General features: G+C 39.1%; 1 protein-coding gene and 1 long non-coding RNA gene across 5 annotated transcripts in view; one reads left to right on the forward strand and one right to left on the reverse strand.

Annotated features, from left to right (window-relative positions):
* The window catches only part of SHOC2 (SHOC2 leucine rich repeat scaffold protein), an 86,041-nt gene that overhangs the window by 47,324 nt on the left and 14,969 nt on the right, over positions 1-23,748 (forward strand). For all 4 annotated transcript variants that reach the window (XM_054982501.1, XM_054982498.1, XM_054982500.1 and 1 more), the window contains 3 exons: positions 3,171-3,308; positions 16,444-16,574; positions 20,982-21,170. In XM_054982501.1, coding sequence (XP_054838476.1) covers positions 3,171-3,308; positions 16,444-16,574; positions 20,982-21,170 — 458 coding nt within the window. The remainder of the gene's footprint in view (positions 1-3,170; positions 3,309-16,443; positions 16,575-20,981; positions 21,171-23,748) is intronic.
* The window catches only part of LOC129331874 (uncharacterized), a 46,571-nt gene continuing 43,985 nt past the window's right edge, over positions 21,163-23,748 (reverse strand). The window contains exon 3 of the long non-coding RNA XR_008597294.1: positions 21,163-21,971. This is a non-coding gene — a long non-coding RNA (uncharacterized LOC129331874). The remainder of the gene's footprint in view (positions 21,972-23,748) is intronic.

The raw sequence follows: 23,748 nt of genomic DNA on the forward strand, positions 1-23,748 counted from the left end.
GAACTATTTTAACTGATGTCTCCCTATAATTAATATGAGGAATTCTTCCAACATCAATTTCTGAGGAACAGTTTATTAGATCAGTTTATTTTCCCTGTTTATTTAGGAAACCTCCACTTCATTGAAGCAGCAAAGATGTAGAATGGGATAGAAGAATGTATATTGATAGTGAGTCAGAGAACAAGCATGAGAAATATGAGGAACTAGAGAGGAGTGTCTGTAACTGAATTTGAGACATTCCTGTTATTTGAAATAGTTGTTTAGGCCTACCATGTGCATTATTTATCACATTTGATTAGGCATTTTTGTGTGTCCAGTTTAGGAATATTAGGATTACAAATTAAGAAGCATTTCACAAAATTGAAACTGTAAATAGATGTGCTCTAAAAGCAGAGGATCTCAAATGGTTCAAATCTTCACTATACTATTTTAAGGAACAGGACTGAAAGAGTGAGTAAATAAGAATACGAGGAAATGGAAGGTGGGCAAGGTGGGGACAGAGACTGCCTTTCCTTCCTATTTTTCTCTGTTCTGTGATTTACCCCCTCTCTAGAGGAAAGACTTGAGAAGAGAACTGTGCATAAGTTAAATGAAGTATAGAGGCAAGATGATAAAACCTTTCTGGCTGTCCTTTCCCCTCCTTCCCATTTCACCACATATTCATGCTTCTTTCTCTTTTGCAAGGTTAGCTTGATGGCCAGATTGCCAAACTAAATATCAGTTTATTGTGGCGGGTGGGTCCACCTACTATGAATTGTCCTGGTCTGCTGGCATAGCCCATACCTTGCTGCATAAAAGAAATATTAATAGACCCACCCCGAACAATTTTACATCACAGTGAAGTGAAGCAATTTTAATAGGAATGGTTCACCTGAAAAGTGAAATATTTTCTGTTTACTCAGATTTTCAGCGCAAATAGTAATAAAAACCAGGCCTTTGCAAACCTGGATTCTTTGGAGAGGGCCCCTGCTCTCAGCATGACATGAGACCTGTTCTCCCCCCATCCCAGTAAGGGGTTTCCCATGCTGCACGTCACAGGACAGTTCCTGATAAGAAACGTAAAGAGCTTCTCACAGTGCAGCTCAATCTTTGGTGCAGGCAGAAGCTGTGTAAGTCTTTCTACTTCTATCTCTTCCTAAACCCAGTACAGTATGAGTGCTTGCTTCCTGCCTTTAAGTTTTCTGTCATGCATAGAGGATCCGGAGAGAAAATGAGTACAACTGCACATTGTGGCTGGCTAGTAAACCAGGCCAAACTTTTGTGGCTTCTAATCAAAACCCATTAGATTGTAATTCTTACCTGTTGTAAAAGTCAACAGAAGAAATTAAAGTTAATACTATCTGTTATAATGACATTAAAAAAAGGTGTAGGGAGATAATTCCAAGTCAGTGTTCCTGTTGAAGATTGCTTGGCTATATTTTTTCCAAGAATTAGGATGTTACTATATAAAATACTTTATTGAGTATTTTTCTTCAAATAGTCTTAAAGAAACTCAGATTAGGTTGCTTTTCAGTAAGCAGAGGTCCCAGAGTAGTAAGTGCCATTGCTGTTAAAATAAACTTATTTGGGATGCCGAATATACGAAGCAAAGTTATTTTGTTTCTTGAAGGTTAGTACTAAAACTTTACTTAGTTTTATTGAAGCGCTAGATTTTCTGTTCCAAATGGTTTGTCACCTGTTTAGTGGGCTAGCAGTTTTAAGAATGTGTGAGGGAGAAGACAAATTCGAAGAACAAGTATAGTAAGGCAAGACCTTTATGAATGCTAATTTATACAAAAATGGAATGACTTCTAATGTTCGTTATGATTTTTCATTGTACTGCTCAGCACAAGCTCTACATCCGCTTTGGTCATCTGTTGCAGTATTTATCATGATGTAAAGGATTTTATAAATTTGTCTGCTTAAGCAGTCTGTCAGGAGAGTTAATCCAGTGGGAAAGATTTTATATTGCAGTCTCAAATGTTTTCTGCCATGAATTGTGGTGAGAGGGAATTCTAAATCTTTTCTGTGCTGTGATATTTCTTATGCTATCTGTGTACATGTTTATACAACAGCCATGTTGCTGATGCTTTTAGTGAAGTTTAATTTGTTTCTGTATATAAAATGTCTCTTTTTGTAATTCTGGCAGCCAAAAAGTTAAAGAGTTCAAAGTAATTTAAGTGAGCAAATGTGACATTTTAACCCAGGAAAAGATAAGTGGCTTCTTTGTAACAGTAGCATCTTTTATAGAAGGAGGGGTGTTATGCCTTCCTCATTGTAACGTTAAATACATTATCAAAAATGGTATTTTCTGCCTGCTTGCTTGTTTCTTGACTTTTAAAGATATTTTTTCTCTTTTGTCACTGTTCAAATTATATCAAAACAGAGATATGAAAGGACCCCATATGCTCAGCAGAATATCTTTCTCAGTCTCTTTGCCAGATAGTTTCCCTGCACAGTATTGTAAGATTCTTTTAACATGCTGCTGTAAGTATTTGGAGTCAGTATCTTAGGCTGGGTTTTTATTTTTAATCCAGTGTACTTCCAATAAATAAGTAGCAGAGCAAAATCTATAGTGGAAGTGTTGTTGACAGCACTACAATACACATATTTAATCTAAAGTTGAAAATATTGGAAGGACAAAGTAACTCGAAGTTCTTGTGCTTTTTTCCGGTTTAGTGAGGCCTGCTGGACCTTAGAAGAGGTAAAACTAGATCGTTTGAAGATTGTACGTTATCCAGAGCTATGGCTGTTATGCCAATTTAGAACAAAACAACAGGAGAAGTGAAAAATTCATTTCATAGGAAAAATAGTAACACCACGTGATTATTGCTTTTATTGTCACTTTATTAGATTAACCAAATAAAACAGAAATTTAGGGTTGGAACTTAGTATTTGGAATACTAAGAAATTTCAGGAGATAGAAGAAGTAAAGCAGCCTAATAGGAGGGTGATGGCATAAAGCTTTTTTTCTGTGCAGTGTTTACGTTGGAACTGTGGTCTAACAGTCTCATTGAGCAAAGCAGATTCAGACTTTTAAATTGAAATGCTTCATTTGTGATTTTGAAGGCGTGGATGCAGATTCACTGATGGATTTTCAGTTGTTATATATAATACTTACGCTTGTATTCAATGTACAGTCCTAGGCAGAATAATTATTTTCTCATTCTGTGTGTCTTGGTCACTTTCAGGTGAGTTGTGTAACCTCATAACGCTGGATGTAGCACACAATCAGCTTGAACATCTTCCAAAGGAGATTGGAAATTGCACACAGATCACCAAACTTGACCTACAGCACAATGAACTTTTGGACCTTCCAGACAGTCTAGGTATGTGAAGGTGTAGCTAAAGATATTTTATTTCCAGAATTCAAGTTTTAGAACAAACAAGTCTTAAAGTAATTTCTGTGTGACCTCTTTCCTATGTAGAAAAGAAGAAAGACTTCTGTTATAGAAAGATTCAGTGAAGTACATTTCATGCTCAGTTTTAAAATTATTTATTTCATTCTAGACGCTTTTTTACCTGAGGGATGATTTACACATTGCAGGTTTTCTACATCAGAAACTTCTCTATAGAACGAACTGTGTAATATATGTAGATTACCATGTGTAGTGATTATGCATACACTTCTCTATGGATACCCAAACTGGAAGCTGGAAACCAATTGTAACTTCCACATTGTTTGCCTATAGCAAAATGGTGGCTGTGAATCACATGGCTTATGCTTTTTCTTGTATAGAGGGTCATCATCTTTTGAGAAAAGTATAATACGTGTTGGGCTTCTGGGTATGGTGAAAATGTGATTTCTCAGTTACAGAAGAGATCTTTAAGGGTAGGAGGAGGGGAGACAACTGAAGTTACGGTAACCTTGTAGACCACAGGAATTGTGGAGGAAGAAAGCTGAGGAAGGTAAAACAACAAAGGGTTGCATCCAAATGTTTCACTACATTGATGGTGGAGCGTGCCACAAGGAGCTTTCCTCCACTTCCTCCAGAGAAAATCTACACTTTTGGTGCAGTGGAACTTTTGTACTTGGGGCAGAAAGTCTTATGGCACATTAAAAACTAAAGGTTGGATCCAAGGTCAGTTAGCTGGGGTGGGGGTGGCAGCATTTACTTCTAGTGTTCCTAAGGGCCCTCTCTTTCCCAGGAACAGCATTTCAGAGAGATCTGTGAATTTTAGTGAAGGGACAGGAGTTAATAGAAACCAAACTCTGCATCCATTCCAGATAAACTTATTGAAACAAAGACTTTCATTGGTCATTTACATGCAGTGTTATCCAGGTGTGTACATACTTATGTATACTCATAAACAAATACAACGTGAAGAAAGACGGAAAGGGCAGGGAACAATTATTACAAAATGAAGCCAGAAAGTCAAAGAATTATGAAATAGCTACTGTTACATTCTGCACAGAAAACATAGGAAAACAAAATACATTGAAAAGAATAAATGGTCCCTTCAGTGTGGGTGTGGTCCCCACTGAAGGGTCCCCGGTTGAATAATTTATATCACTGTCAAACAATTACCTTCTCCAGAGAGCTAGCTGTTTCCTTTTAAGGCAGATAATGATGGAATTCATGTGTACATTTAATACCAATTCTGTATCTTCACACTGACATCTTTTGAATTTGTTGCTGAAGTATGATTATTTTAAGCCTGTTACTGGAATGCAGGAAGATTGTAACATACACCCATAGGTTTGAATGTTTCCATTTTGAAGTGACCATTTTTTCTGTTATTTAGAGCAGGCCTTGTCAAATTATTTTTGCATGTTGGAAGTAGCCCCAAATTTTAGGAGCTAGACACTTTAGTAACAAATACAGTATTTTCAGTCTTTTGGGGACTAGGCTTTAAGTATTGCAAGGATCTCTACTGCAATCTCTCATTACTGGTTGAGAGGAGAGGCATGCAGAGGCAATGAGCAAAATCTCCTGCTTCCAGCTTCTCTTACTCAGTTGGAGGGTCAGTAGTAGAGCTTCATAGAGTCGTGGCAACCAAGCCACTTTCTGACAGATGGCTTAGTTATTTGTCCTCAGCTGCAATATTCCTGTTTTTGAGAAGGCATAGGGATTGGTTACTCTTCAGTTTTATTATCCAGTGCTTAAAAGCATGGCAAGTGGCTCATTGCTAACAATTTTACTGTGTGCCCTTTTCTTTGCAGGCATAGAACTCCTCTTTTTCTTGGCTTAAAAAAAATCTTAACCTGTAAGACTAACTTAATGCACTAAGAATGTATTAGATGCTCCCACCCTTCTCTTATTCGTATACTCCTGAAATAGGATAAGAGGGAATGCCACTCTTATACTTATTTTATGCTACATACGGCCTGAAGTAATGCTATTCTTTTAAACCATAATATGTTTAAGTAAAGGTTTAGGAGTTTTTTTGTATTCTGTACTGTTGGTGTTACAGGGAAACTTACCTTCACATCCTGCTGCAACGCTATTGAATATATTGTTCATAGGTTTTTCTGCTGCTGAGAAGTATTATAAAGTTTCTTTCTAGCTGGTTTCACAATCTCCCAAAGGTTTGGAACCTGGAGTCTGCTTAAAATATGAAGAAATCTTATTTTTTCCTGTACCCTGGGAACTCTTTCACCTAGCTCCAACTTGTAATGTATGTGGATTTGTATAGTATGCAAAAACTTACATAGAAGGTGATAGCTATTAATAGTTCCTTACATATAGGCAAATCTCATTTCCAACATTTGTTCAAACTTCAGCAACTTTTCCAGCTCCCCTTGGAGTGTCATTCTAAACTATTACTCAAAGCAAAAACAGCCCTTTCAAACAGTGATTTTGATACAAACCTTCTAGAGACCGTAGCTTAGCAACTGCAGAGCCTATATCCACAAGCACACTAGTAACAGACCTCATATAAGAGTGGCCCAGGCTCTGTTTATATTGATATCTTTGACTTCAAACAGTCCAGAACCTTGGCATAAAGTCTGGGTTTTTCAAAGAGGGTTAAGATGGAAGGTACCATGCCTGAAACCCATGTCTTTTTAAAAGCTCAATATAAGTTGGTAAATCATTTACAAAACAGGCAACTTCTTACATTATTAGTTCAGCTTTGCTCTCCAGAATCAACTCTTGTGATATAGACAAAGGCTATCAGTGATTTGATATATTGTTTGGTATTACTTTTGTCTACCTGCTGTGTATATCTGTTGCTGATTTATCATTTTTTGATAAATTTTGTAAGCCAACTGGAGGGCCAGTTTCCTGTTGGAAGCTTGAGAAAGAGTTGAGTGTCATCCACATGTTGGTGGCAGCTCTGCCTAAATCTCTGTATAACTTCTTCCAGTGGCTTTACACAGGTGTTAAAAAGCATGGGGAACAAGATGGAATCTTGTGGGAACCTGTAGGCCAGCAATCAGGGGGCCAAGCAGCAGAACCCCAGCATCCCACGCTGAAACTTACCTTTGAAGTAGGACCCATGACACTGCAAAATGATTCCCAGTCTCAACACTGAAAGGCAGTTCAGGAGATACACCCCCCCACCTCAAAAGGAGCACAGAAAATAGACCCTCATGTAAGATGAATATTAGCTGTTGTGCAAAGGCTTATGAATGCACTTGCGGTCTGCAGTATTGATAGGTGGGCAATGTATGTTGCTGATTTGTTACTTTTTGATGAATTTTGTAAGCCAGCTTGAGGGGCCATATATGGTGGAAAGGCAGGGTAAAAGTCTTTAAAATAAATCATTTGGTTTTAAACTATCTGCTGATCCACTGTCATTAAAAAAATATTCTTGAAGGAGAAACTGCAAGGTAATTAATTAAACTTGCTTTATTCGGTATGACACTTCATCAAGTCACCAAGTGTTATAGTCTACCTCTTTTATTCTTGCTAAGATGGCACAAAGTAGAAAACTGAAAGCCAGCAAAGTTGATGAATCCTTTAATATATATTTTGAGTGCTTCTATACTAGCCAATTCATACGATTTATTCATTCATGTTTTGCAAAAACCTCATCATACCATTACTCCCTGCCTGGTGCTAGATAATGCTGAAACAGCCATCTGCTTGCTACATAAACAGCAAGTTGAGTAACATTGACTATTCTAGCCACAGTGGTTTGGTTCAACATTATGCAAGCAGCGGCATGATTTCTGGACTTCACAGGTTATCTTGTGTTCGGTATTCAAGAGTTTAGGAATGGGCACTGTAACAGTAGTGAGTCACAAGTCCTGGATTTAGAAGTCAGGCATCCAGTATTTAAACATATGTTTCTTAGCATGAATAATTTTAAAAATCTTCTTATGATCTTTTCCTCCAATGTTTTATTTAACCGTAGAACAGTTTAATGATTAAATTTGCAGCTTCTGTGCATTATCAAGTTGTAGCATGTTTGTTTGTAGTACTCATGGACTTTCATACTATTTTGTAAGATTTAATTAACCGTTACCCTGACCTAGATAGCCCAGGTGAGCCTGATCTCATCAGACCTCAGACGCTAAGCAGGGTTGACCTTGGTTAGTAATTGGATGGGAGACCTCCAACGAAAACCCGGGTTGCAGAGGCAGGCAATGGCAAATCACCTCTGATAGTCTCTTGCCATGAAAACCCCGCTAGGGGTTGATATAAGTCAGCTATGACTTGAGGGCAGCACACACACACGCTTAACCATTCCAATTATACAAGTCTGTAAATAATAATATGAATTCTAAAATCAGTGTGGATGTGGCTTATCAAAGCTGCTCACCATGTGGAAGCATTCAGTATTCGTATTGTTCCAGCAGCATTTAAGGCAATAGAACACAATTATTTATGGGCTACAAATGAATAAAATTTCAATAAACTCTTCTGCTTCTTTGCTGGTGGTGGCAATGGGTGCGGTCTAGTTGTTCTTCTCAACAAAAATTACACACACACACACAAACAAAGAAACAAACACAGTTGTTTTTTTCTTGCCAAAGATTGTTGTGTATAAAGCAGCCTTGCACACCCCGTCAAATGAGGCATGGAAAACGTACCTAGATATGAGGTATTCGCTGCTGTACAAAGGCTAGTGAATGCCCTTGTGGTTTGCAGTATTGATAGCTAGGCAGTACAATTTTAGAAGCAAAATATGGAACATTTCACTGGGACTTTTAGCTTCAGCTCCATGTAATGATGCTTTTCTTCAGTATTCATTCATTTGAATTGGTCTTGCATAGTTTCTAGCAGACTGTTCTCCCTCTGAGGCGGAGGACATCTTGGGTGATTCCCACCATCCAATCAGGGAGGCAGGAACTAACTTTCTTCCTCTTCCTGTCTAGCCTGTGGGACCACCCTCTCTTCAGTTCTTTCCTGCCTCCAGGGAGCGCAGTAGCTCTGGCAGATTGCTCTGCCATTTGACTTCACTTTCTTAACTAGATTTTTCTATTCAGATTTCCTCTTTCCACTTTTGATTCTTCAGACTATTCTTCCCTCCATTTTCGCTATCCTGTTCTTTTACTTTTGCCTTTCTTCTGAGCGCCACAAATTTCAAGCCTATAGGCAATAGAGCTGACTGACTCCTATGGGAGCTTTATGGACGGCGAGGAGGGGAGCCTAAATACAGCAGCAATTACAGCGGGAAACGCCAAGTCATCCGGTACCGTCCTGCTTGCACAGCAGGAACAGAATCCCGGCACCTTTCCGGCATCAGCCGTGTATAGTTTCTAAACGCTAAAAGAAGCAGTCGGGCTCTAAATTGATGGCACAATCCTGCTCTGAAGCAGAGAAAAGTGCAAGGAAATGGCCTTGGAAGAGATGCAGGCCTCTATACAGCCCCATCTTCCACAGAGGGAGCTTGTTAAAACAGCGTGCCTCAGCCAGCCAGCTGAGAACAGCGCCTCCTGGTGGAGCTCAGTTTTGGCGGGAAACATTGCAATGCGCTTGCCAATCTCCTGGCAGGAGAGACTCGGCTGAAACATAATCCAGACACCCAGAGCTCCAGCCGACAAGCCCAGGAGGGCCACGTAAGTGTTCCCCCGAGCGTGTTATACCTTCAGAATTCCTGTCAGCAATTAGACTGACTATGAGGGAGGAAATCCTGTTACTTTGCCAGTCAGAAGCACCTTGGCCCTATAAAGATTCCAGGAATCTCCTCAGCCCTGGCTCCATGTGAATGTGCCCATGCCAATCTCCTGGCTGGAGATTTTACAGCAGGCCTTTCCCCTTTGGATTTAGCCCTGCTTTTACTACAGGATCTAGCCCTGCCTTTCCCTGTCAGATGGGTAATGTATAAAGAGCGCAATTTTGCTGGTGTCTTTGAACCGTTTAACTCTTAAGACTCACCAGGAGGGAGAAAATCGTGGTGCGGTGTCTACCTCCTCCTCCCTCCATGAGTAAGGCTGTAGCTCTGTGGAAGAGCTTCTGCTTTGTATGCAAAGGATCCAGGTTTGTTCCCCATTAACTCCAGTTTAAAAGATTAGGTAGATGAGGGGAAAAACCTCTTCCTGAGATCCTGGTGTCCTGCTGCCATTCTGAGGAGATAACACCGACCGATGGTCTGAGTTGGAATAAGGCAATTTGTAATGTTTATCAGTCAGGGATCCCCACGGAGCAGGGGGATCACCCTCAGACATGGGTTTCAGGCATGGTACCTTCCATCTTAACCCTCTTTGAAAAACCCATTTAAATCCAATTCTTTTGAAGTTCTAGTTACTGTGAAGTTTTATGCAGCTTTACTTCAGTTTAAGACTACTGGTTTCAATAGAATGCCTCTGCACGGTATTGCAGCATAATTGTTCCAAATAGTTGTTTTGCAGCATTAATAAAGAATGGGAATTTTGTAGGGGAAGAACATCATTTCTAGAGTAGTATACTTGTATACCAGCTTAAAATTTGTGGCAGTGTTATTTTTAAGTATATTTCTGCAGGAGAAAAAAACTGTTGGATTATTTTTACAGGAAGCTAGTTAAAAACACAGCTTTCCTGCTATGCTAGATTTGTGTTGCTGTTATTTTACTTTTTTTAGGTTTTAAAAACTTTTGCTTTATGTTTTAACTTTTGTTTGAAATTCATTTAGAAAGGAGGAAACAATATTCACCATAGTTGTAAATGCATCTGCCTTCCAGTTGTTCTGTTCTTACTTCATCTTCTCTTTTTGTCTCGATTCTTCCTCCATCCCCAAATATGGAAGATGAGAGAAACAAAAGAGCATCGTGAACTCTAGGGGGTGTGTTTCTTCTAGGGAATACTGAATATATACCAGAAAATTACATATTCAGAATTATTTGGGTATATCCAGATATATCTGTCATATTTGGATATAGTCAGATAGACTAGTATTTATATTACTGAATTATCCAAATATATTTGGGAACATCTGGAAATTGTGTTTTAAAGATTGCAGCAGCTTATTGCTTTCCCCCCTGTCACAGCTGCTGGTGCCCAGGGTAGCTGTCTGTAGGCTGCCACCACTCTGGTACAGGTTTCCGAAAGAAGGGCCCAGAGCACCCCACTAACACCTTTTGTTGATTCTTTCCCAGTAGGTTTGATTTAGTACATGACCAAATGAGGCATGAGGACCCAGGCAGAATAATAAAGAACTTTATTTAAAAGGTTTATTAATAACGGTTCTTAAACTTGGTAGATTAAAGAAAATAGTAAAGGTTGGTGAACAAACACAAAATACTCTAACGCGTCTAACTAGACTGCTCTTAACTGTCCTCTGGTTACTGGCTTCCAACTGTCTCACCCCTTCTGGATGAAGGAACACTCCGTCTGCAGCAGCCTCTCCTCAGCTGTGCTCCCCAGAAGTGAACACCCTCCTCCTGTGATGAGGCCTTTTATCTCTTCTCTCAGGAACCATCTCCCTCCTTTCCTATTGGTGCAATTTCCCCCTCAGAATCCCCTCTTACTCAATCACAGGGGCCAAAGGGAACCTGGGAAATGTAGGCCTTGCAGTAACTTGAGTGCAGGCTACCCCAGAGCCACTAGGCCTCACTAGGGCTTCTCTTGGGCTTACATCAGTGTCCCTTACTTCATTTTGGTTTTGCTGTGATTCTCCAGATTGACATTGGTTCTACTGGGCTTTGTTGGTTCATCTTGCTGTGGGACAAGCTTTTGGCCAGGGGTTGCTCCTCTGTGTTTTATTAGTTTCTTTGCCCTGAAAAGCCATGGATTCCCCCCCCCATAGAAACAATGGAGAGTGATTTGGGGTACCTTGTTCAGGAGCCCATATAATTGAACCCTTGTGTCTTACCTTCTTGAAACTTTGGAGTTCTTTAGTGGACAGGAGTGACTAGGATCCCTGCAATTTCAGTGGAGTTTGCTTGGAAAAAATATTTGTGGGATTCCCAAATAAAACCAAATCCAAATACTAAGTTAGACATGAATATTGGGAATAATGAATATTTATAGTATTCCTGATACCCAGATCCAAATAATAATGATTGTTTTTTTGCTGTACACCTCTAATGAATTCTGTTCCATGTCTGTCTCTCCCCTGTCTTTGGAAAGAAACAAAGTTGGATAGCAGGAGGAGGTCATCTGAGGAGTTTTGCCTGCCCAAGGGGATTCACCTGTTATTGTCCTCATTTACCCTCATCCTGAAAGTCAAGCCCACTTTGTTTCAGAGATGTTTTATCTGAATTAATTGTGTGTTTTGTGCTGTGAATAGTTTATTTTATCAAATTTATTCCTCGCCCTCCCTGTGAATAGGCTCAGGGTTGTTTCCCAAGTTGAAATCACATTCTTGCTGCTCTATGCTCTGGCAAGAGTTAGAGATGTGAAGATCATGGATCAGAGAGGCCATCTGTAATCTCTGCCATAAGAGTCTGAAATATGTCAAGTGTTGGCGGTTCTTGCTTATGAATGCTGTGAAAGTAGTTTAAATTGGCTAGCCAAATAGTGTTGGCCATTTGAGTGATCAGAAAATATTTAGTCTGTTGATGGTGAAAAATTTTATAATACTGGTAAAATATTTTTAATACTTAAATTTACTAGAATGCCAATAGGATATACTTCAACTTTCAACATGTATGACACGATAATTACAAAATAAAAATAAAATTAGTTGTGAAAAAAATGAATTTACCTTTTTGAAAAAGTATTGTTTCTGCTTTTTACAATGCAGGATTAGATTCCTATAAATGTGAACAACTCACTGAACGGTTCTTTGCTTTTTTCCCCTGGGGAACCAGGGTCAGACTAGAGTTAGAAAAATAAAGAGAAATTAAAATAGCAATAAAGCAAAATAATAGCAACTATTAAACAAAAGCCAGTTTTTAGAGACAGTTATACTAGGGTTGGTAGGTCCCTTAAGTCCCCCAATGGAGGATTGGGAGCCTGGCAGTTACCCTCTGAAGTCGTTAGCACATCTCCTTGTGTGCAAGCTATGCGCACATGCTTCTGGTGTGCATGATGATGTCACTTCCAGGAAGTGACATTATCACGTGGGTCAAAGGGTGGTCTGATGTGTGCTCCTGCACTTACCAAAGGGTTGAATCACCCCCCGTGGGCCCGAGTCGGGCTGAAATGGGCCTGTTTCGGGGAGCGGGGGTGCACCATGCTGCCAGGGGGCATCCCAGGGGTGCCCCCCACTGGCCAAGTAAGTGGGTTCGGGGGGGGAGGAGATGGGAGCAGGGGATTTCCCGCCCCAGGTGGGGGATTGGCAAGCCTAAATTATACTATGCGGGCATTTGGCCTTTTGCTGTTTGGAGATGCTTGGAGTTATAGCAGTAGAACTAGGAAATGCTTTCTCCAGTTGCTGAAGCAGCAAAGAGCAAGCAAGGACAAAGATGTCCTTGTTTCTGTGTCATGCTTGGCTCCCTCATGAAATATTTTATAGTATTTGGTTGGTCAGTTGACAAATATGCCCAACCTGATTTCAGTGAATTTCTTTCTGTCAACATCCATTTTGGTGTAGTGGTTAAGAGCGCGGGACTCGCTCCGAAGAGCCAGGTTTGATTCCCCACTCCTTCACTTGAAGCCAGCTGGGTGACCTTGGGCTAGTCACAGTTCTCTGGAGCAATCTCCACCCCACCCACCTCACAGGGTGTTTTGTTGTGGGGATAATAACAACATTGTAAACCACACTGAGTGGGCATTAAATTGTTCTGAAGGGTGATATATAAATCAAATGTTATTATAATATTATTATTATCTTTTGTTTTTAACCAAAAACCCTAGCCATTATTTTATACCTTCATACATTGTTTCTAGGTTGTCTACCTAAAAGGCAGTATACTCCATGTAAACTGATTCTAGATGGAGTTATCCAAGATGGAGTTATCAAGTTAGCCTTGCTAATTCTGGTTGTGTGCTTCATTATACCATGCAAGGGACAAGCAACTAAACCTCATAGCTGAGTGCAGAAAGCCTTAGCACGAGGTTTTCATTAAATAGGTTCTAGCATGCAATCCGCTTACAAAGCTTTTTCAAAATATTCCTCTCTTCTTTGTACGGCTTTTGAAGGCTGTTAATTTTTCCCCTCTCTGCTCCTGCAGATGTGCTTATCCTTGTATTTTAAAATGTGTAATGTTTGAAGTACTCTAGTGATAAAGGGCCAGGAAATCTTTAAAAGGAAAAAAAAGTTTAGATATTGCAAGGAAGGTAGAAGTCAGAGATCAGTGGTGGGAATAGTAATAATATCAAAATGAGAAATAACTAAAATACAGATATATTAATCAGTATTTGTGTTTGTACTTATGATCCTCAGAAAAATATTCTGGGATTTTATGTTTGCCACTATGGAAAAGCTGCAAATGGGAGAAAAGTTCATACAAGCGGTTAAAGAAATTTATAGAGACCAAAGTGCAGCAATTATAGTGAATGAGGACTTGACCAAAAAACTGAAAATAAGTAAAGGAACGAGACAGGTGTGCCCTTTGTCACCATTGTTATTTATCTTGATTTTGGAAATATTGATGATTCAAATACGAGAGGACGACACAATTCGAGGTATGAAAATAAAAGAGTTTTCCTATAAGGTCAGAGCTTTTGCGGATGATATAATGTTAATAGTTGAGGATCCAACTGAAAATATGCCAAAGGTAATAGAGAAAATAAAACAATTTGGAGATCTGGCTGGATTTTATGTGAACAAAAAGAAGTCAAAGATTTTATGCAAGAACATGACTAAGCAGAAGCAGCAAGAGTTAATGGAGATAACAGATTGTGAGGTAACTAATAAAGTAAAATATCTGGGCATTGAATTGCCTGCGAAAAATATAGATCTGTTTAAAAATAATTATGAGAAACTGTGGATACAAATAGAGAGAGACTTAATAAAATGGAATAAACTGAACCTATCCTGGTTGGGAAGAATAGCAGCAGTAAAAATGAATGTCCTACCACGAGTAATGTTCTTGTTGCAAACCATACCAATTATCCGAGACTCCAAACAATTTGACAAATGGCAAAGGAAAATATCAGACTTTGTGTGGGCAGGCAAGAAACCTCGAGTGAAAATGAAGGTATTGCAGGATGCAAAGGAAAGAGGTGGTTTGCAACTGCCCAACATAAGGTTATACCACGAAGCAATATGTCTGATATGGTTGAAAGATTGGATAATGTTAAAAAACCGTAAGCTTCTGGCCTTGGAAGGACATAAAAAAATATTTGGATGGCATGCATACATGTGGTACGACAAAGTAAAAGCGGACTCTATGTTTTTGCACCATTATATTCGAAGAAGCCTCTTTGCGGTCTGGAAGAAATACAAGGTGTATATGGAGGAAGGAATTCCTTCATGGGTGGTTCCGTATGAAATAATAGATCCGAGAACTGTTGATAATGAACAACAATGCCTAACGTACAAGGAGATTATACAAATACAATATTCAAAACTGAGAATAAAGACAGAAGCAGAATTGTCTCCTTGTTACGGATGGTTCCAGTACAGACAGATTAGAGATCTTTATAATGCGGACTGCCTGAGAGGAGGTATAAGATTGGAAAAATCGGAGTTGGAGGAAGTGTTATTACAAGAAGGCAAGAAAGAAATATCTAAAATCTATAAATTACTTTTGAAATGGCATACAGAGAATGAAACAGTAAAAGTCCAGATGGTGAAGTGAGCAATAAATTTTCATAAAGAGATAACGATGGAGGCGTGGGAGCATCTATGGAAAAACACATTGAAGATTTCAACCTGTATGAATATTAAAGAGAATGTGTACAAAATGATCTACAGATGGTATCTAACACCAAAGAAAATTACGCTAGGAAGTATCAATATGTTGGACAAATGTTGGAAATGCAGAAAGCACGAAGGATCACTATATCATATGTGGTGGACTTGTGAAGTAGCCAAGCAGTACTGGGGAGAAATAATTGAAGCAATTAATGAGATTTTGCAAATCCAAATTAATAAGAACCCAGAACTGTTGCTACTGAACCTTGGAATGGAGACTGTTCCAGTGCAGTATAGAACATTGTTATTTTACATGACTGCTGCGGCAAGACTTTTGTATGCGCAGAAATGGAAGACACAAGAAATACCAACTGTAGAAGATTGGATTTATAAATTGCTGTACATGGCAGAGATGGACAAAATGACAAGGAAACTCAAAGATCTTGACCTAGGGCAATATGTTACTGAGTGGGGGAAACTGAAACAATTTTTGGGAAAAGAAAATGGGATGTAAAAGGAGAATTGTGGCAGTTTGAGAACTTTTAAAGAAAAATAAGGATGAGAGAGAGAGAGGGGATCTTACCATATAGGGGAAATGTAATTACAATCTAAGCTAGTAAAAGGGTTAGGGGAATTTTCTTTCAGAGTATATGAATAAGAGTATAGTTAAATGAATATATTAATGGGGTATACTATATATATTACAAATGATGTATAATGTTAGTGAATCAGGTTGTATAATATATAATGACTACGTAAAATGGTGTTGTGTGTTGTGCCACATTGGTGGCATGGCACACAGTAAGGGTTTTATAATACATATTATATTGATAGTAGTATATTTGATAGAATATAAGTTTAAAAGAAATAGAATATGTTTAAATTAAGATTTTTGTTATATGTTATGCTATATTATACTGGTCTGCTATATAAGATCTATACTATATTGATAGTATAATTGATAGATGTGTACTATATTGATAGTATATTTGATATAAATGATAGAATATCTGGGAAAAATTTTTAGAATGTGCTTAGAGTAAGGGATTTTATTAAGTTATAAGAGGGGTTATGGGTTGGAAAGCTGTTAGAAGTCGATAGGGAGGGGGGAGGAAAAGGGTGGGGGATAGGGTTAATTAGTTATTAAGTGATTTTATGTATCAAATTTGAATGTTATACTCACTAATAAAATTTTTTTTTAAAAAAAAGAAAGAAAAATATTGCTGTTCAAATTATTTTTAGATGTTCTGGTAAAAATGGGCTGTTCTCTTTCTAAAACACAGACACCTATGTGTCAAAATAATTCCTAAACTAGCAAAGCTAGTCTGAATCCATAGATATGATGCAATTTCTTCCAACTTCTATAGCAAATATCTCTTAATCATTTGGGGTTTTTATTAATTTTTTTAGGAAATCTGTCCAGCCTGAAAAGTCTTGGTCTGAGGTATAACCGGCTTTCAGCAATACCCAGGTCTCTATCACAATGTACCAAACTTGATGAGTTGAATTTGGAGAACAACAATATTTCTACTTTACCAGAGGTGAGGCATTCCATTATAAATGAAATCCTTTATGTGCTGTAGAAGACAAATCATGCCTTTTTGGTAAGGCACAAAAGGGTCAATCCTCATAAGACAGTGTTTTTGAATTGTACATATAGTCAGTGAAAGCCTTAAGAACTGAGCTTTATGTTCACTAGAACTGTGAGAGAGATCCTTCTGAAGCCTACATCATTTTTATTGCTAAATACGTACATATTTTAATCCTGAATATTGGGCAGCTCCCTAAGGGAAGTTGTTTTATCTTTCAGCAAGTTACAGTTTTCCTCCTATTAGTAAATGTCTTTGGTAAGAGGTTGGCCTATATTGGATCAATCCAGAGTTGAACTGGTACTACCATAGTAACTTAACAGGAAGATGACCCGGAACATAAGACAGCGCCCCCCCCCAACATTATACACACAACAGAATTACTATTGGACATAACTGTAACCTATATGCAAATGTAAGATGATCCCCTCTCCTTTTTGATGGTATACCTGGAGGGAAAAAACTAATTTTGAATACACTATGAGTTGGCAGTGTGTAAAACTGTTAAGAGTTTTGGAACTGTGACACTTCAAACTTTAGTATGTGGGTAACTTACACGTAAACTGAAAAGATGCAAAAATGCATAGATTTCTCCAATTTGTATTCCATTTTCCCAAAATGATATAGGGAAGTAGAGGAATCTTATGTAGAGCAGATTAGGATTTTAGCATTCATGATGTTGAACTTTAAAGAGGGCATATATTGCAGTATCTGGGAGTTACTTTCAATTGTCTAACTTGTTGTATAATACAAAAAAAGTACACATGATCTTCTGTTTAGTTTTATGTAATTAACCTTGATTGCTAGAACTAGCTTTAATGAAGAAAAATCATCTGAAAATGGGAAGGCACTGAAATCTGCCAAATTAGGCGCTATGGATATAAATTATTAATAATAATATTTGATTTATATACCGCCCATCAGGACAACTTAATGCCCACTCAGAGCGGTTTACAAAGTATGTCATTATTACAGTTAGCAGTGATTGAATAGGAACAAATGAATCTTGCTTGCGGGAAGAAAGTTGCATGGAAGCTTTTAAGAACAAAGCTGGATCACTGTTTAGAAGAATATTACAAAAAATATATGAAGGAGGCTAACTGGAAAACAGATTGCTTTACCATACAAAACATTGGCTTCCCATCCAGAACTCTCTTAATACATAAAAATTGCTTTATCCACTAATTGTACTCTAAGTTGTAATTATTACTGAAAAGAGCCACGTGTTAGGGTATTGGTATGATCCATTTAAAAAGTATGTCTCTGGTGGCAGAAAACCCCCCAAGAAAATACATTCTCAGGGAAAAATGCAGAATTGTAAAACATCATCAAAGTTCATGATGCAATGTCTGATAAACAGTAGATCTTAAGAGTAGTTTGGAAAGCCAGCTGTCCAACAGTGTTTATAAATAGTGAGGACTTTGTTTCTTTTCAGAAGAGGAGATTATTCTTTCTCTTCTGTTTTTTTGTAACACAGCTAAAATCATAGAGCCAGTTCGGTGTAATGGTTAAGAGCACGGGACTCTAATCTGGAGAACCGGGTTTGATTCTTCACTCCTCCACTTAAAGCCAGCTGGGTGACCTTGGGTCAGTCACAGCTTCTAGCTTTCTCAGCCCCACCCACCTCACAGGGTGTTTTGTTATGGGGATAATAATGACATACTTTGTAAACGGCTCTGAGTGGGTGTTAAGTCATCCTGAAGGGCGGTATATAAATTGAATGTTGTTGTTTTTGTTGTTATTATTTTACAAAAATGGTCAAGAAATTTAGAGAGCAATCATAATCAGGTTTTCTCAGAATCTTGTTCAGTTCTGTTCTGTAGCTTGCTCCAGAAAAGTGTTCTTAGGATTGCACTGTTAGTATCTTGTGTAGTTAACTGTATTATGATGGCTTTGAACAAGCTTTTCAAAATGCCAAGATCCTCATGTACAGTAAGCAATGTCAAAAACTCTGTTCAAGACTTCAGAATAAGGGACTCCATCATAATCACACAGGATTTCCTTCTAAAAGAGTGTGTTAAAGAATGATAAGAATTTATTATGTCCAGCATCTCTGCATCTTTTGCAATTCTATTGTGTAGACTGAAGCAAAAAGAAAATGCTTCAGTGTTTTGCTGTGAGGGCACTTTTGGATAAAAGTGTAGGCACTTGATTTATGCCATGGAAAGCCTTATCTCATAATGTTAATGGCCTGTATCCAACCATCCAATTCTGAAGACTTAGGTTACTTAAGTTTCCATAATAAGAGGTGATTTTTGCCAGTTCTGTAGATCCCCACTTTGCCTCCCATGCTGTTTCTTCAGGGTCCACTGACCCCCCCCCAAAAACCAAAAAAACCAAAAACAGAATTTCAGGGTGCTCAGTGGGCTGCAGCGTGAGAGGGCAATTGGTGGAAATTGCCACTCTCTTTTAAGAAAGCTTAAATAACTCTTTGGAACAACATGGTTGGATACAGGCCATTGTTTTGAGTCAATTACATATTGGTAGAAGAGCCTCTAACTGTACTTGGATTTCTGTTGGCCATAGATGTGCAAACAATGATATTAAGGTTGCAGTTGAGTGTCAAAAGCCTTTTAATGTCAAATGTACTTTAATTGACGGCTGCTGCCTTACCTAAATTCAGGAGGTTTTTGAAGTAGGCTGTCATTCGGTTTATTAGTCATATATCTGAATTTAAGTTGGATGATTAAATGTACATATGTATAAAAAATGCTTCTGACCACTCCTCCCCAAAACAAAACCCATTGGGTTGTATCCTACCAAAACAAAATGGAAGTCCAGTGGTGCCTTAAAGACTAACAACAGAAATCCTACTGGCCATTCCACTCAATCTTACTTATGCCTTCCTTACTGCAACCCTAGCATCTCATTGCTTTTGTCCATATTGGTCCCATGATCTCCTGAATAGCCTTTTTGGTGTCCAGAATGGGGGGGGGGCTTTCTCCCTCTTCTACCAGTGACAAAGTTGGTAGAATAAAATGCATACTTGTATATAATATGATGCAAAAGTACTGTAGATGAGGAGAAGTACTGTAAAGGATCTATTTTATTTCAGAAAAAAATTGTAAGACTGCTGTGAAGTGGGTGAAGTATGGTGGCTAATGATCAGTTCGGCTTAAAGCAATTTAAAGATTTTAAAGGAGGCTTGGCTCTAACTAGTCTTGTTACAGCCAAATAATAACTGGCAGGCTGCATATATAGTAAGGGTTTGCCAGCAGCTGGGTAAAACAAAACCTCGGGATAGAATCCATCTAGAAGTGGGAAAGAAGGTAAACAGCAGCTTACAAACAAACTGTAGTCTATATATCCAGTATGCTAACTTGTGTTTGTAAAACACAGTAATGATTCATTAGAACCTGAAAGTGAGAATGATAGCATGTCTCTTCTGAGATAGTGCCTGTCAGTTTTTGAAAGTTCTGATACTATGTATATGAATATACATACATATGTATTAAAATGCCTGATGAATTGGGGTGGCCTTTAAAAGTCAATCAGAAGTGTTTAAATTGGTTAGTTTAGTTGATCAATCAAAATTGCCTTCCTCTACTTTGAAGTCCTCTGGTTTTAGACTACAGTTGCTGGATATAATTTCTGCAGAGAATGAACTGTGACTATTAAGTGAGATCATAGCATAAACATTAGAGAGGTACTGGCTTTCATTTTAAGTGCACTGAAAAGCAGATAAACATTGAAATGCTTTCTGCTGTTAAGCTGCTGTAATAGGCAGTAAGGTGAACACGAACATAGTCTCTAAAAGCCCACTGCAACCATGTATCACAATACTTCTCCCTTCTCATTCGCTGAGCTCATAACAATGCAACAGAGTATTATAATTGGCTACGCTATCCAGACATTACCTCACTATGCAAAGCTACCTCTGGGCTTTCATGTTGCTCAGTGTTTCCATCTATTACATTAGGGAAATAAGTTACAGAAGTAATAAGTATGTATTGAAATGAAGAGTTTGTCTTTTCAAACACATGTAAATCTTTATTTGCAAAAATGCATATGTAAATCCACTGCAAGCAAATGCTTTAAAAAACAAACAAACAAACAAACAAACAAACAAACAACAGCATTGCTGTCTGGGCCAACACTGCACTTACAACTTTCCTCCAGTAGTGAAGTAAATGTGGAATCCTCTGATTATGTGAGTGTTCCTCTGGCCTTTTATATTTGGCTGATGGTGTGTAAGAAGGAAGAGGTATTTATGAATATAGCTAAACAGAAACAACAAATACTAAGGTTCAGGGCAGTCTGTTTAAATTTGGGTTTCATGCAAGAATTAAAAGAATGAATATAAAAATATTTTGGGTTAAGGCGTCTGTGTTTAAACATATGTAATTCTTTGTTCCTCAGGGTCTCTTATCCAGTCTTGTCAATCTGACTAGTCTAACTCTGGCACGAAACTGTTTCCAGTCATACCCAGTTGGTGGTCCCTTACAGTTTTCTACCATCTATGCTCTGAACATGGAGCATAACCGCATCAGTAAAATCCCATTTGGAATTTTCTCTAGAGCAAAAGTGTTAAGTAAGCTGAACATGAAGGTGAGGCATTATTAAGAACCAATTTGCTTCCTATTTTGCCAAGGTACAAAAATTATGTTAATAATTAACTGCTGACACCTTGTATACCCTCCAGTATTACAGCTGAGAATGCTAGTCTTTTCATTGTTGGTGCTCTTTTCATATTCCCTGTGCCTAAAGTAAAGTAATTGTTTGGAGCATGCATACTCTTTTTCTGATATAGACTTGAGTTAAACATCTGCTATGAGAAGCATTTGTGTCACAGCTCCTGGAAATGGCAGAATAACTCTAATTTGCACAGTTGTTGTGTCAGGTTGACTGAGCCCAAATAGCAGGATGTTCATCCCTTTACTCTTTGTTGTTTTTAAAAAAATGTTTGCTTCTACAAGGAGACAAATTGCAGTTTGCAAAGCAGAAAGGTTTCCTTTGTTATAGTTCAGGTGGTAAATTATGTTGGACAACTTAGATCTTAGTAACCTACAAGACATGACTTTGGAACATGCAAGCATATATCAGTATCTAGGCTTCATTTCAGTTTCCAGAAAAGAACAATGTTCATTGTCGGTCTTCTCTGCAGTCCCAAATGGGACTGTATATATGCAGGCCTGCTGACCAGAGATTTTTTGTAGCTTTAAAGTCACTAGAAGGTGCTCGACGCCTCCCAGAGCACAGACGTGGCTGTTTTCCCACTGAAACAGCCTATAGTCAGGGAGGCACAGCATTCTCTGCCCTCAGTTCGTCTTTCATCGCTGGCAAGAGAGGGCTACTGTAGCATTGGTAGAGACTCCGTGAGTCAGCGTGCATTCTTTTTTCACTCATCACCTAGAAAGGAAGGAAAAGATCTTTGTGAGTAATGGCTGAAAAAGCCCTGCTTAAGTGTTGCTCTAAACGCAACACAAAAATGACAAAGACTGATGGTCACTCTCTCTGCCTCCTCTGCTTAGGCGAGGAGCATAACACTCAGACATGCAAGATCTGCTAGGGCTTTACACCAAAACCATGTGCAGAATGGGCCACTTGGTTGAAGGTGGCCCTTTGGGAGAAGACACTTGTAGCTTTGGCGCCGGAACCAAAAACCACCAGGTCGAAAACACCTGAGGGCGCCACACTGCAATCAGATCCAACACCGACTCCATTGACTGAAACTGCAGCATCGGAACTTACACCATGTTGGATCCAACGTTCTTCTATTTCTTGAGAGACGTCGAACTTACTGGACTCCACCTGAATCTGAAAACGCCACCCGGAACTGAGGTCCCCCATAAGCTCAGATCAATCAGCATCTCGAACCCAACAGTCAAAGGTGACGGACTCAGTCCCGCTGCTGGTAGTGACAACTTCTTCAGCCCAAGCACAGAACTCGGGTCCATCAGCTATCAACCACACCGGTCTGACCCTGACGGAGCCACCAAGGAAGAAACGAGCCAAGACAAAGCATCTGTCTACCAAGGATCTTGGCAAGACTAAGGCTCTGAGAGAATGGCACTCCACTGACGTAGAGATTCTAAAACCACCAAGGACCCCATAAGCTAGATCCAGATCCCCGTCACTTAGTTCATCTGAGGAGGAGGGGGAAATTCTGAGAGACTGGACAACTCAAAGAAGCTGCCACTCCACCCGCTCAGAGTGATACTGCTCACAAGGGTGCTCTCCATGGTACCACCAACAGATGCCAGTGGACATGGATGAACAGTTTCATATGGAATCACTTTTTCCCCATAAATCCCATACGGGATCCGTGAGAAGACCACATTCTATTCAAGGGTCAGTGAGGGCTTTTCGACTCCAGGAGACAGAAGCTGGAACATATGGAGGAGGAGCTATCCCGAGTGGACCTTCTGAACCATCCCCAGATGAAACTTCAGGTGAGACTGTTGAAATTTCACCCACTGACGACTTCCACTCCTACTCAGAACAGCTCATGAGGATGGCTAAGGCTCTCGAGATTGATATTACATCATCTGATCCCAAACTCAAGGACAAGATACTCCAGCATCTGTATTCTGGAACTATTTAGAATGTGACGTTTCCTGTTTTTGAGGGTTTTGTCAAACCGATGAACTCGTTGTGTGAGAAGCCAGCCTCTAACTCACATACAACTAAGAAGGCGGAAACCCTGTACAAAACCAAGGATAATTCCTGCCCTTTTCTTTCAGTGACCCTCTCCCCTCCTCTTTAGTAACCTAGGAGATGCAGCCAAAGCAACGCCAAGGGAGACATGCTACACCTTCGGATAAGGAGGGGAGAAAGTTGGATGACATCAGCAGAAGAATATACTCGTCAACTGCACTTGGCATAAAAATCGCCAATTACACTGCCATGATGGGTGCGTATCAGATTTTTCTGTGGAATAAGGCGGCCACCTTTCATAAGAGACTACCAGAAGACCAAAAGCCTCTAGCAAAGGTCATCAGAGAGGAAGCCCTATGCCTACCTAGGCACCAGATCAACGCAGGAAGGAATATTGTGGAAGCTGCGACCAGAACAGTGACATCAGCCATAGTTTTAAGGAGGCATGTGTGGCTGCGGTCCATGGCCCTACCAATAGAAACTAGGAATAAAGTGGAGGATCTTCCCTTTGAGGGCAAGACACTGTTTT

This window comes from Eublepharis macularius, chromosome 6 (assembly GCF_028583425.1).
Source record: "Eublepharis macularius isolate TG4126 chromosome 6, MPM_Emac_v1.0, whole genome shotgun sequence".
Lineage (NCBI taxonomy): Eukaryota > Metazoa > Chordata > Lepidosauria > Squamata > Eublepharidae > Eublepharis > Eublepharis macularius.